At 39.6% G+C, this 17,085-nt stretch overlaps 1 protein-coding gene across 3 annotated transcripts in view; it reads left to right on the top strand.

The window, feature by feature from the left end:
• The window catches only part of LOC149227109 (putative LRR receptor-like serine/threonine-protein kinase At1g56140), a 686,518-nt gene that overhangs the window by 402,495 nt on the left and 266,938 nt on the right, over positions 1 to 17,085 (top strand). For all 3 annotated transcript variants that reach the window (XM_089377692.1, XM_089377694.1, XM_089377693.1), the window contains 2 exons: positions 12,350 to 12,421; positions 12,582 to 12,647. In XM_089377692.1, coding sequence (XP_089233818.1) covers positions 12,350 to 12,421; positions 12,582 to 12,647 — 138 coding nt within the window. The remainder of the gene's footprint in view (positions 1 to 12,349; positions 12,422 to 12,581; positions 12,648 to 17,085) is intronic.

Genomic DNA, 17,085 nt, shown 5'->3' with positions numbered 1-17,085 from the left:
TTTGTCGTCGTTGACCGATTGATGAAGTACGCACATTTCTTTTCCATATTTGCACACTACACAGCAGCACAGGTGGCCGAGCTGTTCTTCAGAGAGGTCTTCAGGCTACATGGTCTTCCTAAGACCATCGTCAGTGACAGGGACAACCGTTTCATGGGCGGGTTTTGGCAGGAGCTTTTTCGGTTAGTGGGGACGGAGTTGACACCAAGTACTAGTTATCACCCACAGACAGACGGACAGACAGAGATAGTTAACAAGTGGCTGGAGGGCTACTTGCGTAACTATGTCAATGGGCAGCAGAGGGCATGGCTGAAGTGGCTGCATCTAGGGGAGTACTGCTACAACACTACACATCACATGTCCATTGGTATGTCACCATTCTATGCTTTGTATGGGTATCATCCTTTATCTTTTGTTGACATGATGTTTGGTGATAGCAAGGCTCCGAGAGCCAAGATTTGGATCCAGGAGAGTTAGGATATCCTCCGAGCTCTCAAGGATAACATGGCTACAGCTCAGAACCAGCAGAAGCTGTATGCTGACAGGGGTCGGGTGGAGAGACAGTTTGAGGTAGGGGACATGGTCTACCTATGGTTACAGCCATACTCACAGTCGTCACTGAATCTCAAGCCCTGCTTTTATGGGCCATATAGGGTGATACGCGGGTTGGACAGGTTGCATATGAGTTGGAGTTGCCCCAAGGCAGCAATATTCACAACGTTTTTCATGTATCATGCCTGAAGAAGGCATTGGGGCAGCAAGTGATAGTGACAGATGAGCTACCACCCATGGATGATGAGGGGCATTTGGTGTTGCAGCCAGAGGCTATTATTGATACCAGGGAGAGGCAGCTGTGGAACATGACGGTCCGGGAATTCTTGGTGAGGTGGAAGAATTTGCCGAATGAGGATGCCACTTGGGAGGGTGAGAAAATATTGCAGCATCCATCACTTCAGTTGCTTGAGGACAAGCAACATTTTGCCAAGGGAGACTGTAATATTCCTAATTAGCCATGGATAATTGGAATATTCGATTTTTCTTATTTTTGCCTTCTATAGTTATTTATGAATAAAAATGTGAGGAAAAGGGGACATGACTCACCTTTAGAATAAAGGTCGCTTCCTAGTAGCACAACGTTGTGATTTAAAGAGGAGCCAAGGGGGCCAAAGGGCGACGCAGAGATGGAGCCCACGCAGACACTTGGATGGACTGCGCAGAAAGGAAGAAACACGTGGCAAGAGAGGAATTACGCTAGAGAAGGTGGGCCTTGGGATTGAGAGAGGCAAAGGCTATAAAGGAAAGAAGAGCTTCCTCATTTTGGCATTCTGTTATGAGCATTTGAGATAGTCGCTTCGACCTAGAGCATGCTGGCTGTTTAGCTAGTTTGCAGCACTATTTAGTGCATTGAGTGTCTCCGTTCGGAGATCTCACCCTTATCCCCAGGGGACTTCAAGTGCCTGCTCGGGCAAGGTATTTCCATTAACATTTCAGTAGTAGTTACATCAACATTTTGGCAGGAGGATTGAGCACCTTGGAGGACTGCGCAACACTGAGAGGGATGACGCAGCCCTGGGGGACTTCGAGTGCCTGCTCGGGCAAGGTATTTCCATTATAATTTCAGTAGTAGTTACATCAGCATTTTGGCAGGAGGATTGAGCACCTTGGAGGACTGCGCAGCACTAAGAGGGATGACGCAGTTCTCTCTGGCAGCAGTTCTGGATTGAGGGTTTGCAGTAGGATTTGTGCTGGGAGATTGAGTAGGGGATCAGCCCTTGCATGTTGGCAGAGCTTTCAGGCATATTTCTGGAGGGTTTCATTTAGTGGCAGCGCAGAGCATTGAGGGATTGCGCAGAACCCCAAGGGGGTGATTTTCGGGGGTCGCTATTCCAGGAAATCTTTCTGGGTTTTTCTGGGTTTCTTGAGTAGAGTCCGATTCCAGAGTTTTAGCCTTTTTTGAGGAGGGGAATAGCCCCAAATCCTCATTTGATTTCCAGCAGCTGCAGCAGCACGACAGTTCTCCAGCAGCTGGGACGCAGTTCAGAGTAGAACCATTTCTTTTCTATTCTTAGTGTATTTCTTCACTTGCCTTGAGCAAGTCGAAGTGCCATCTTGCTAATCACCTCCTGTACTCATTTCATTACTTAGTATAATAAAATGGCTTAACATTTCTCGCTGCATTTCTTGAGTATCTATTATATTTTATGTATACATCATTGTTTGTTGTACTACTGTTATTATATCTCTGTGAGTTTCTCGGCTATTATACCACTTGTGCATTTTCTGGTTGGGGTTTTGCTGGGGTTTGAGGAATATTCCTGAAACGGGATATTACATCCTCCGAGTCCTAATTTCCCTGTTGGAAATCTTCCCCCCAAATGTTGAACCACTCCTTTCCAATCCTCTTTGCAACTGCAACTTGGATCTGGATTTCTTAGCTAGAAATCCATCAAGGTAGCAACTCCCTCTACCTTGGTTCTGTCCCATTAGGTACTGTTATGCTCCGATAGAAACAACACCCCACCAACTCCACAATCTTCCCACAGCTCCCTAGGCCCCGACAACTGAGGAAACTGAGCCTTCTAGCTTTGCGCAATCCCAACAAACGCTGAATCACTCCTCTGGCCAATTGCGTGAATCCTACCTGGCTGAGTAGGATGGCGTTGCTCTTCGTGAGCCTCTTCTGCCTCTCTCTGCCTCTGCGCTGGCCCTCGCTTTGGCTCGAAATGATGACACAGGCCCTCTGCATCACTCCTCTACTGCCTTCGGCTTAGGAGCAACTCTGTCTCTCGGGACATCTACTACTACTGCAAATTTATGATATTGCTGGTGCCTTTAGTCCTCCTGTGATCTGCAATGCTCTGATACCATGTTGAAATTTCTAAGTCTAACCTATTAGAAATCCCTATTGCATCCTCTGGTTTAATTCTCCTACTTGTTTATTACATTAACAAGTTATTTATAAATCTAAACGCTGAAAATAAACACAGATACAACCTTAACTTATATATAGATCATCAACTGAAATACTGAGACAAAAACACAAGAGACACTGTTATTTTTGGACAATCGTCCTTGGAAAAACCCAATGCGGGAAAACCGGTGCAACAGTTCTGAGGGTTTTATTATTGTGTAGATTTCTTGAGTACAACTAGGATGCAAAACTGGCTCACCCAACAGAGATTTTTACACGTCAGTAATGCCTCTTCTCGGAGACAAATATTCAGCAGGTCTGCCCCACAAAAATCCTTCCGGTGCTTCTCCAAGGCTCTATGTCAGCCCTGCTAGCCTCAACGTAGCTCTAGAACCCTCCGCGTCAGCCTTCTGCCTCTTCGCATCAGCTCTTTGGCCTTGTGCGTCACCCATGCCGGCCCCTCAGCCTCTGTGTAGTCTCTAGCTGCCTTTGTGTGGCTCCTGCTGCCTCTTTGTAGCTTTGGCTGCCTCTGTGTCAGCCTCTTCAGTCACTGCACTGACCCTCTGGCACTATCTCTGCCTCTCTGTTATGTAATCACTGCCCCTCGCTGCAACAGATCACTTGTTGGAATTTTCTTAGCAAGCCTCGCTCCAGAAAATCGAACTAACTAATCAATCTTGGTGTATCTCCAACTGACCCTCAAGCCTCCTCTTATACTTTTCCTATTGAATATTCAAAGACCGAAATTAAATCCCTAATCAACAGATAAGATTAGATTTGGTTTGATCCATTTCATTTAGAACATTCTCACCTAGTTTTATATTAATACCCATTAATATTTTAATTTTCCTAAGTTTAGACTTAAGAACCACAGAGGTTGGTTCGAAACGTCGATTCCGAAAAAACATGAATGCGATGACTCCGGAAGATAACACCACACAAAATACAGATCGCAGAAGCCTCAAATCAATAATCCATTAAAAATATTAATTATTTTAATATCTCTCTAACTGGGTGGAATTTACCCAAATCATTTCTGCATTTTGGAGATCTCATGTGATTTAGCCTCTCCACCAATTTTCATGGCTAGAGCACATCCGATGCTACCGCAAATCAACGCAAACTCGTAAGAAAGGATGGCCCTTTGTTGCTCTCCCAATCCTGTAACTCTCCCAACAAATGCTTGATCACTGATAGCTCCAAACTCCCCTTGCGTATTCTCCAGCTAGCCAGAAATACGCACTCCCTGTTGTGGTTAAATGGTAGTGCTGTAACACACTCCTAGAACTCCTGAAATACTTATGGAACAGCCTTTTGTAGGAATTTACAGGGTAAGTTCCTCAGACAGAACACCAAAGGACACCGCTCACAAACAGATCACAGATCAATACACCAGTTTTTTTGACGTGGTTATAACCCTCAAAGAGGGAAACAGTCCACGGCCTGAGCCAACGCGGCCACTTCAGGCAATTTATTAATAAAAGAATGAAAATTTACATAAGCTTCTCTCATGAACGGTTACCCCACAAATGACCCTCCATGCTCTTTAAATAGAGATCATGGACCAATCGGGTGTTAAGCCACAGATCAAGTGTCGGTAATACCGAGGAGAGAATGAACCGCTGGATCACAACATATCGTGACCGTCGGATTGCATGTTACAAAAAGTACATAGTAAAGAAACACACTTTACCTAACTCTATACTAGACCAAGTTATACTTAACTACTTCCTATGTGTCAGAATATCCTAACATCCTCCCTTAAGAACAATTTGGGATAGGATTGAAGGATGACACAATAGGAGAAGGAAGGAGGCACTAGAGCCTATCCCCCCTTAGTGACAACTTCCTGAAATCCAACCATAAATCGAAGTTTAGTAAACTTCGCCTCTGTGAGAGCCTTTGTAAAGATGTCTGCAACTTGATCATTTGTTGAACAATATTGCACTTCAAGAACATGGTCGTGAATGAGCTTTCTGATGAAGTGCATGTGCAGTTCAATATGTTTGCTGCGCTGATGTTGGACTGGATCTTTGCATAGTTGAATGGCACTTTGATTATCACACAAAAGTGTAGTCGGATGCTACTGCTGAAAGCCAAACTCTGACAGGACCTGACGAAGCCACAAGGCTTCCTTACTAGCTTCTACTGCACCACGATACTCGGCTTCTGCTGAAGAAAGAGAAATGGCACCTTGTTTCTTGCAAGCCCATGTAATAGGTCCTGAACCAAGAGTGAACACATAACCTGCAGTAGACTTCCGATCATCAGGGTCACCAGCCCAATCGGAATCAGTGAAACCAACCAATAGAGGAGATGCTTCGGCACTTTAATGAATCCCAAACTGAACTGTACCTCGAACATAACGAAGTATTATTTTCGCTGATTTCCAATGACTTTCATGTGGGTTTTGCATAAACCAAGCAACAAGGCCAATAGCAAAGGAAAGGTCAGGACAAGTATGGGTTAGATACAAAAGTTTTCCTACAAGTTGACGGTATAAGGTAGCATCAACTTCAGGGGAAGTACAAGAGACTGAAAGTTTGGCTTCAGATTGAAAGGGAGAAGGGGCTGGCTTACAGTCTTCCATGTGAAAATGGCGTAGAAGATCACAGGCATACTTGGACTGGGAAAGGGAAATACCTTCCTTGGATTGCAAGACTTGAAGACCAAGAAAATAATGCAAGTGTCCTAAGTCTGTCATTTCAAACTTCTTTTAAGGCTGGACTTTACATGGTTGATAAGGTTGAGATCACTACCAGTAAGGATAAGATCATCAACATAAAGAACAAGAATGATAAGAGACTTGCTCACTTTCTTTGTGTAGACAGTATTGTCAGAATGACACCTAGAAAAGCCAGATTCTAAAAGAAAGCTATCCATTTTGGCATACAAGCCCGAGGAGCTTGCTTGAGACCATAAAGGGATTTCTTAAGTCAACATACAAGGCTGGAGTCTATTTGTATAAAGCCAATAGGTTGTTCCATATAGATTTCTTCATGCAAGTCCCCATGCAAGAAGTCAGATTTAACATCCATCTGATGGACTTCCCATTTGAAAGAGGCAACAAGGGAAAGAACAAGGCGCATAGAGTTCATTTTGGAAACAGGGGAGAAGGTTTCGGTATAGTCAATGCCTTCAACTTGTGAAAAACCCTTAGCAACAAGACGAGCTTTATGTTTATCAATGTTCCCATCTAGTCCATATTTGGTTCTGTAAACCCATTTGCATCTAACAAGTTTTTGTCCCTTTGTTAGAGGAACAAGATCCCATGTATCATTTGCCAATAATGAACGATATTCTTCATTCATAGCTGCGTCCCAATCTGGATGGCCTGAAGCTTCTGCAAAGGTGTCAGGATCATAATTCGCTGAAGCTTGAGCCAGTAAAGAAGAGGCTCTATCGAACTGAGAACGTGTACGTTGCTGATCTGTAGGATCACTAGCAAGATCACCTGTTGCATCCTGAGTAGCATGGACCCATTTTGGAAGCTGAGGAGCTGAAGGAGGATCTTGAGAAGGTGGGGGAGGATTGTCATCCTCGCTTTCATCATCTGAAGAAGAAACATTTTCAAAAGTAGAAGAGATAGGGAGAGGTGGCACATCCGCCGAACTAAGCTCGTAGGCCGATATATTTTCAGCAAATTTTACATCTCTTCTAATGATAACATTTTTGGACTTAAGTGGTATAAGTCTATCCTTTGACATCTTCAGAATATCCAACAAAAACACATTTTTCACTCTTAGGTTCTAAAGCTTTATGTTTCTCATCTAGAATATGGGCCCATGTTTCACTTCCAAAAACACGAAAGTGACTTACATCTGGTTTAATTGAGCTCCATGCTTCTTCTGGAATGATATTCTTTAAAACCTTAGTAGGAGTGCAATTTATTATGTAATTTGCACAGTTAATTGCTTCTGCCCAAAAATTAAGACCAAGTCCTTTAGATTGAAGCATACAATTATCCATTTCCTTTAAGGTGCGATTCTTCCTTTCAGCTACACCATTTTGTTGTGGAATATATGGAACAGTATGTTGCATTTGAATTCCATTCTCAGTGCAAAAGTTGATGAATTTGTTGTTAACATATTCTCCGCCATTATCAAATCTTAGCTTAAGAAGTTGATGTCCAGATTGTTTTTCAACAAAGGCCTTAAAGGCCAAGAATATGTTAAATACTTCACTCTTGAGTTTTAAGAAGTATACCCAAGTGCATCTGGAGAAATCGTCAATTAAAGTTAAGAAATACTTGTAGCCAGAGAATGAAACAACTGGAAGTGGACCACATAAATCACTATGCACAAGCTGTAAAGGGGCTGAGGCGTGCCAAGAGGCACGTTTTTCAAAACTATCCCGATGATGTTTTTCGAGTACACATCCGGAACAAACACCATCTCTGCAAGATACCATTGGAAGACCTGTCACCATATTTTCTTTACATAGATTCTGAAGGGAGCGATAGTTTAAGTGACCAAATCGCTCATGCCAAAGTTTGCTCACTTCATCGTTATGAGCAACAAATACTGAGGGAAGATTTGATGACCCAAAGTTGTTAAACTTATACAACCTTATAGAGTGATCAGCAATGCCAGTAGCTAAAATCTGTCGAGGATCTCTTAGGTCCTTAATTACAACATCGGGAGGTGAAAATTCAACGATTTTACCTTCACCTAAATGAGTTATCTGATATACAGATAGAAGGTTGCAGGATAAGGTTGGAACACATAATACATCATTAAATTGACCATTGTCTATATGAACAGTTCCAGTCCCTACAACACTAAGAGATCTATCATCACCAACATATATATTTTTGGTGTTACAATCATTTAAAGAAGAAAACATGGCTTTGTTTTTGGCCATGTGATAAGAAGCTCCAAAATCAATGAGCCACTCATGAGAATGAGAAGAAGAAGATACGTTTAGTGCATAGCCAGACCGAGATGCTTGACAACCACATGCAGAAAGTGTTATTCCTGAAGATGAAGTTGAAGTTGAAGAGTGCTCCAAATGGATGTTATGCTTCTTCATTGTTGCTTCCAAGGCTTCCATCTTCTTAAAGCATTTGGATTCTAAGTGGCCATCTCGATTACAAAAGTGGCAACGTCTATCAATCTTCTTCCCTTTGTTTTTATTTGCCTTATCATTTTGTTGAAATGATTTTTCATTTTGAGGCTGAAATTGCTTAGGACCCTTGTTTGGTTTAGGACCATTCCTTTTAGGATACAACTTCTTAGGATTCTTTGAATTTGGTTGCTGTTGGGCAGCTAACGCTTTCTTAGAAGAGTTTCCAAGATTAAGAAGACCAAGGTGTAAGACTTTTTCTTGTTCTCTTATTAAAGAATCACAAAAGGAACAAAGGAAGGGGACTTGTAGGCTTGTTCTTGAGAAATGAAGGCTTCTCTTGTAGAGTGGAAGGTGGAAACAAACATAGAATAGATTGGTCCCAACTTAGTAAGAATGGAATAGATAAGGTTACTATCTTCTTTCTTAACCTTAACACCTTCCAAGAGAAGTCTAAGGGTCTTGAACTTGGACAAAAAATCTTCAATGCAAGAAAAATTATTGGGGTCCAATGTAAGCAATTCATTTTCAAGTTGATGGGTTTTAAGTTCATTTTTAATTCCAAAAACTTTAGTAATCTGTTTCATTGCTTCCTCGGGAGTATCAAGTTCTGCAATATGGAATCTAAGATCTAGAGAAATAGACATCCCTATCAACCCACGTGCTTGATCTTGCCTATTTTCCCATTTGGCTACCTTATCTTCATCTTTCGGTTTGGTTTCATGGCCTGAGGCTATTCTGTAGAGACCTTTACTTCTAAATAAATCCACAATGTAGGACCACCATTGGAAGTAGTTGGTGTTGTCAAGAATAACTTGGCATGGACTTTCCATTTTAATAGAAATTGAAGCTATAGATGTTGAAACTAAGTGTTCCAATGGAAAGATCTCGAAAAATTAGGCTGGTTAAAAAAAAACGGCTCTGAAAACAGCTTCTGGATGAAGAAGTTATGGCTTTTGGAAGAAAAGTTGATGAAGATGCCGACGAAGTGCGGGAATGTGCGGAAATGAATGATAATGTTATATTAAAAAAAAAATTCGCACCCTTTCCAAACTTAATCTAATTAGCTCAACAAAAAGAAGACTTGAACTCAAGACCTCTACTCTCATAAAGTAGATTTGGACCAAGTGAGCTAAACTAAAAGTTTAGTAATTTTTTGAAAAGAGGAAGGGGTTTTTTTTTTTTATTATTATTCACTGAAGCTTTGGGTTGCGTGCTTACTTGAGAAAGCTCTTTTTCCCTACAAAAAAAAAAACACAAAACCCAACACGGACATACAAAAAAAAACAAACCTTGCGGCTTGAAGTTAGCTTTACCCGGAAACTAAATATTTTCCTCAATGTTTCTGATTTTCCGAGATCACACTAAGGCGCGGCGGAAAAGAGCATACGCACGAGAAAAATCCTTCCTCTCTGTTTCTGATTTGCCCAGATCGCACAGAGTCGCGGGGCAAAGAGCATACGCAGAAATGAGAGGTATAGATCCGGTAATAAAAAAGGAGCTAAATAAACCGAAATAATAAACAGAGAGAAAATAACTAGAAACTGCAAATAAACATTGTATACCTCCAGATCTTAAAATGGCGTAGCTAGGGCTACCAGAAACCTTTTCGCGTGAAACGAAAGGGGTTCCTCACTGGAACAGATGCTTCTAACACAATAGAGCAGTCCTCTCAACCCGAAAGCAGTCAGAAACAGTAGATCTAGAAAACGACAGTCGGATGCAGTTCTACCGGCTTCAGATTTGGATCACCAACGGATGTGGCCCTCAAATAGCTCTGATACCATTTAGGAATTTACAGGGTAAGTTCCTCAGACAGAACACCAAAGGAGACCACTCACAAATAGATCACAGATCAATACACCAGTATTTTTGACGTGGTTAAAACCCTCAAAGAGGGAAATAGTCCACAGCCTAAGCCAACGCGGCCACTTCAAGCAATTTATTAATAAAAGAATGAAAATTTACATAAGCTTCTCTCATGAACGGTTACCCCACAAATGACCCTCCATGCTCTTTAAATAGAGATCATGGACCAATCGGGTGTTAAGCCACGGATCAAGTGTCGGTAATACCGAGGAGAGAATGAACCGTTGGATCACTACATATCGTGACTGTCGGATTGTAAGTTACAAAAAGTACATAGTAAAGAAACACACTTTACCTAACTCTATACTAGACTAAGTTATACTTAACTACTTCCTATGTGTCGGAATATCCTAACACCTTTCTAGGGCAGACACGGATGGTCCCCCGAAATAGAGGTTGAATCTCCCGCTTGAGAGATTCGTGGCTAAATAGCCGGTTGACTAAGCTAAATAGCAGAGTGAACAGTCAAGTAATTTTGATTGCAAGGTGTAAGAATGAATCCAAATGAGAGCTCTCTCCTCCTTTTATCTTTGTGGGCCTTCCTTGCCTCATGTGGGCCCCTCCATCCAGCACTTCGAATTCCCTCCAAACCATTTGAATGGCCTAGTTTGCATTCCCACATGGGTGGCTTCCACCTTCCACTATCAACCAAATTAAGTTGAATTTCCTCCTAAGTCCCTAAGTCGAAAATGTTGGACTCTTTCCCTTAGCCAAAATTGTGCAAAAATGTGTGGAAACACCCTGCTACAAATGTGTTCGAGAAGGGACATGATACATTGTATACACCCTTCCACCTTTATATTTTCTTTGCTGTTGTAAATATATTTAATTGAATATAAGAAGTATTATTTCAATATATATATGAATGAATGGAAGGACTTTGTCTTATTTATTTTGGATTTTTTCCAAATTTCTAGTTCATGAACCAATAGGTTCCTAATATTCTTAGGCAAGAAAGACATCCAACAGTTTTTTTCCTTTAACCTCTAACATTCAACAGAGTGTTTTACCATTGGTTTATGCCCTCTATTTCAACAAAAACATAGATACATACTCGTATCCGAACTAAACAGCCATAGGATTGTACCGTTCTTCCCTGGAAAGGGTGTACCACCAGATGAAATTGATGGCAATTTCCTTATTGAGAGATATATTATATATGTATTTTGCATTTTTGTATGTCTTACCTACCTCAACTGCTAGTTTGAAATATATCACAGGAGACTTAGTAAATATTCTCCATCTACCACTTTTGTTCTCCTTCATATACCTAATGGAACATAAAGTGTAGAGTTGCAGTAATTCGTTTCTTACACTTTGCTTCATGCGTGAGCATTTTCATCACTCCACTTGTGCACATGCCATGCAGTTCTATTTTTTTTTTCTTCTGATGGTGCATTTTTCCTGCGTTGTGTTTCTTATTGTGTTTCCTATGCTCACATTTAGAAAGCCTCTTATTTTTCTTTGTTAATTCAATTGCTTATACCTTATTTCTCTATGAATTTTTGCTGATGATGCTCATGCTACTCACAAACTATTAAAGATAACCTGTCAGTAACTGACTCAAAATATGCAAGTGGATTTATAGAATTTGCATTCAAATCATAAAAACATAAATCTATCTATCTTAGAAGTGTTTTTTTTTTTTTTTTTTTTTTATAGCTTTAGTCAATTGCAGCTTGTCTGGTTGATGAAAGAGGTAGGTAATATAGCCCTCACCAGAATTCAAGACCTGCTAGTCACAGTGTTTGTGCTTGCACTTGTCCATGCAACAATAGCTGGGTCCAGGTGCAAGTCTTGGCCAATTTTAACAGAATATATTCCCTCACTCATCGCTACTTAGTAAAAAATGACCAGATTGAATTTAAAATCTGGATATGTACCCTAAATTGTGATATGAAGAAGCTGCTTCAAAATAAAAAATTATACCCCTTTTTCAATGATCACTCCATTAATGTTCAGTGGACCATGGTCAATTCTTTACCACTGATATAGGTAATATAAAATCAATTTAAACTAACATAATGTGAAAATAATTTTTTTTGAATCAACCTTCTAAAATTTCTCTTCATACACATTACTTGGACTTTGATTTTCTTGTCTGTACCCAGCTTGAGCATGCTTCTAGTTGGACAATTAAATATTGATACCGTATCTACCTAAGCATCATTCTTCTGCTTTTACAATAGGATGCAGGTTGTCTTTTGCAAGACGGAGTTATATGACTTTACATATTACAGGAATGTGCTACCACTTTCAAACCTTTTCATTTTGCACATTGAGTATTTCATTTCATTTCAGTGAGTATAGAAAGCATTACATGAATTTAGTTCGTGGTACTCCTAGAGAAAGGAGAGATAGGCTTCTTATCTGGACAATATAAGGACAGAAGTTTGAATTCTGAAAAATATCATAATCTAATTTACAATACACAGCCCTTAGTTTGACTATTATTGACAGTCTTATTCTTGCATGCCTACTTACTTGAACATATTACTGTGCTAGGGACTTGAGCTTTAATAATTTTACCGGAGGAATTCCAGATTCATTCCAAAATTTGGGGAGTCTGACATTCTTGTAAGTGGATTACTGGACAAAAATATATGTATTTTAATAAAAAAATATGCTCAGAAATTGTGTGAAATGCAATTATTTCTCCAAAAATTCTAACAACTTAACATATGGCATGTCACAAGTAAAATCACCTGCCAGATAACTTACATTGCAATGATTGCAGGTTCCTTGGAAATAACAACTTATCAGGAAGGCTTCCTTCCCAAAAGATCGCATCCCTTAATTACATGTAAAGTTCTTTCTCTCTCTAACACTCTCTCACACACAGACCATAACAAACAAACAGGTATGCATATATTCGGTTTTTTGCATATCTCGGATTATATGTGAATAACCATCCACATAGATATGCATAGTTCAAACGATAATTCGGATGGATGCCTATGCAAATTAGATGCTTCCCAAATATATGTATAATGTTTTTGTTTGATGGGAAAAAGTCAGTTTGATAGCGGATGTTTTATTAGCTTATCATATTTGCCATTGCTCATTTAATTGTCAATGTAGCTCACCCAATATCAAATAGCATTTGGCACCTACCATTGCAAAGCATACCATGCTAGTGAGTAGTTTCCAACATTTGTTGATGATCACTCGTGTAAATAAAAAAACATCAAGAACTGTTGCTCGAAAAATAAAAAATAGAAGTGGACTAAGTGTAGTTTAGGGTGACCAGTGCTAAGGGCAGAACTAGGATTCATGATTAAGATTTTCTCAATAGGACTTTAATTGTGAGGAAGATCAGCTTCAAATTCAATATTATAATAATAACATGAATATCCTCAGATCCGTAGGTTTTTCAGTTTAGCTGTCAAGGGGGCTTTCCTAAATCCTAGACCGAAAGATTCATTGTGCCAATTTTTTAAAGTGGGGATAAAAACAATCCCTCCACTTATAGGACCATTATGATGAGCCTCCTTTTAGCCATGCTATGGCTAGAAAACCACAAAAAAAGGAGCTAAAGGCTGGTTTGGATTTAGGAGCTATCATTTAACTGTGGACCACCTTGTTATGCTTAGCATCATTAAGGAGGAAAGTCACAATAATAAAACTAATCTCCTATATCGTTTTGTTGACTTCAAAAAATATTTTGACATAGTTACGAGGACTAGCCTTTGGAGTAGGTTAAAGAAGAGCTAAAAGTTTCTTCCAAACTGACAGCGACTGTGGTAAGGTTGTATGAGTGTTGTTGCCAAGTTTAGGAACACTGAGCGCTGGTCGAAAAAAAATAATTATAATATAGGAGTTAAGAAAGGTTATCCCTGTCCCCTACCATTTTTGTCATATATATTGACAAGTTAGAGGGATATTTGGAAGAAGTAGGCTATTTTAACCTGACTCTCATTGGTATAGTTACCATCCTTCTTTGTTATACCAATTATGTATCATTCTTATGGTGAGGATTTCCTATGATCCTGACAAGCAACTAAAAATATTCAAGGATTTCTACTCTAGTACAAGTATTACTATTAACAACGACAAAATGAAGGTTATGATGATTAAATCCAAAAATGTCACTTATGCTAGTTTCATGTATGACAATCCAAGTTTAGAGGAAGTTACTTCATGCAAATATCTCAAAATTACCTTCATCACAAGCTTAATTGGAACTTTAGCATTGAGAAAAGCGTAAATGGAGGGTGGAAAGCTTATTATGGACTTGAAAACAATTGTGAATAAGTTATGGGATAAGAAAAAACTCCTGTTTGAAATTTTCATCACTCCTGCTGTCATATATAGTTTTGAAGTTTGGGATTGTAGTATATATAGAGAATCGTGGAGAAAAATAGGGCAAATCCAAAAGTGTTTTATAAACTATAATCTCAAAATTAGAGACAATACACCCTATCCTATCATACTCATGGAAGTGAGTAATTCCCCATTAAGAGAAAAACTATGACTAGGTACTTAATGCACAAGAAAAAGATAAACGACATGGAATATAAGAGGATTCCTAAGATTTATTCAATCTCTACTCCAAACCGCTTGTGGCTCAACTGAAGGCAGCGTTAAGATGCGAAAATTTGGCTAAATCATTGGAGAATAAAGGAAGAGCCCCCACCATAAAATAACAGTAATATTAAAAATATTATTGTCTAAATTTAAGGAGAAATTGTGGTGTGATAAAGAATTATAGGAAAAAGAAAAATTAAGATAATATGAGAATAAGATTAACCCTAATCTAAAATATCAGAAGTATCTCTTTGTTTTGACTAACATTAAGAAGAAAATCGACATTTCTAAAAGAAGAACAAACTTTCATGAGTTGTGTTGCCTCAAAATCTAGCAAGTCTTGTAAGGGAGGTAACCTACAAGGAAAAAAATTAAAACTAGACTAAGGGAAAACAATGAGGTGTGGCCCACTGTCACCACAACCACTACCTCCTACTCGTTATGGATTTTCACCAATGGGAGGATTCCCTTTAGATAAGTCACCTAAGAGAGGTATGCTAGGTTCAAGGCTCAAGGTGACAAGAGAGGATTATAGAGGATGGCTCTTCTTAAATACAAGGCTCAATCAAGCAAATAAAGGCAACTTGCATTGTCTAGTAAGGCCTTATTAGGGCACAATTGATATATGGCTTGAGAGATAACAAGCCAAATAAACTAGCCTAGAATCAAAAGGACAAGAAAAGGTTTCCAACAATGAATATCAGTAATCAAATGGAACAAGAAACCTTCAATCAGCCCCCAAGTTGAAGCCTAGGGCTAGCTAGGGTTTCCGAGGGAAAAGTGTAGCTAGGGAAAGAGAATTTAGCCTTAGAATGGATGAATTGGCCACTAAAGGGAATTGATTTTGAGGCAATCAAGTCTCCCCTCAATGTTGAATCCTTCCACAAGCCAATACTGCACCTCTAGGTCAACTTGCACCCTAGCCCTAGCTAGTGGCTTGACCTTAAGAGGGTTGAAATCAGAAATAGGAGAGTGAAAATGAGTTTGGGGATAAACTAATGAGTGATGACCAAAATGACGAGGCCAATGCATAGTCATTGGGATGATGGAGTCTATGGAGGTGAAATATTTGCTAAATATTGGTAAGGAGTAAGGGAATTTTTGTCGCTAGCTCAAAACCCTAGCTATTATCTTTGTCAGGGATCAAGGCCACTTGGGAGAGCTATTCCAAATATTCACCAAGGGAATTGCAATTCACATTTCATACATGAGTAATACATACTGTTAACACCCAGGTTGTTCCCTATGACTCCCAAGGGAATACGGCCGGGGTAACCACTAACCAATCTTTGGATCACTGTTTCTAGCCAAACTGTGATCAGAGAGGGCTCTCTCTTTATGATTTGTAACTGTTTGTTATAGGGTTTTAGGCTAGCTATTATGCACTGTTTTTTGTTTGTGTTTGGTTGATGAAGTTCCTTTTAGGTTCTAGTGAAGTGTTTTTTTGAGAGGTTGAGTACCATTGGGCAATGGAGTCTGTAGCTATATGTGTTTGAAATTTTGAGATGAAAGATGGGACTTACAGGGCCATTTGAGTGTTTAATAGAACAGATTTTTGATTAAAAGACTGGAAACAGGTAACACAAACAGTGAAAGCATTTAAGAATTTTCACTAGTTATTTATATGTTCCCAACAGATAGCTTTAAGAAGAGAAAACAGAGGTCTTAGGGGCAAAAGTTGAATCCCTGAGAATGACTGTTACAATAAAAACACAGTTTTGAATTGCAGCAATTAAGAATTACAATTCTGTTACTGTATATGAGGAAAACATATATGATAGCTCAGTTTGAGTCCAGGGTAAACATGGTTAAATCCTGGTACTATCCTTTCACCTTGCTATCAAGTGTAAAACATTAGAACAACAAAGAGAACAAAAGACTCAAAACACACATGACAAAGAGATTTGAGAATACTTGCTGTTTTATGCAACACCCTGGGATCCTGTAACATTCATCTTTCACCACACTACATCAAAGAACACCGAGCCTTGGAAATTCCATTCTTCCTTTGTATTAATTCTCTGAAAATGTTACAACGAGCTAGAGCTCTTCAAAAGAAAATAACAACTATCAACCAACCCCTTTCACTGCTGTGAAGGGTGAATATATACTTGCGGTCATTTACAAAATATCTGAGTCCTGAGTTATCTCAGATTTTACTTCCTTACCAACTATTTAAGATATTATGGGCACAATTTAATGCAGCATTGATTACAGAGTACAGGCATTTAAATGCTCTGTCAGAAGATATTTTAGCCTTTGGAGATAGCTAAGTCGGTCAAGATTTTCTGAGTAAATGCTGGAAAACCTGTCTTTAATGCTTTGTACGCTGTGTCTTGGACTTGTCACCTGTGATTGTGACTGTTGCTTGTGTTGAGCTCAATGGTCCTGCTGAGTTGGCTCAGCCTCTGCCTCTTTCCTGTAGATATTTTTCCTCAAAACTGTGCCTGCGCATGATGCTTATTTGCCTGTAGGAACAGCGCTACTGATTCTGGCCTGACAGAACTGTTTGTGTCAAATTTCTCCAGGCATCCTGAGTGGGCAGTTGGTGTGCTAGAATTGCACCCAGAGTTTCATCTGCTTCTGTAAATTTGAAGAAGTTAGGTGGTGTGTCAAACAGATGGTCCACTTCATTCATTAGGAAAAACAGGTTTTCCACTCTGTCATACATACTTTGCCCTGTGGCTGGCCCTGGCTCTGCTGAAGTGCTGGGT

The sequence above is a fragment of the Pinus tabuliformis genome, chromosome J (assembly GCF_031772625.1).
Source record: "Pinus tabuliformis cultivar Carrire ecotype Pingquan chromosome J, CPIR1, whole genome shotgun sequence".
NCBI lineage: Eukaryota > Viridiplantae > Streptophyta > Pinopsida > Pinales > Pinaceae > Pinus > Pinus tabuliformis.
The sequence above is the reverse complement of the archived record's forward strand: the minus strand, read 5'-3'. Positions and strand labels throughout refer to the sequence as shown.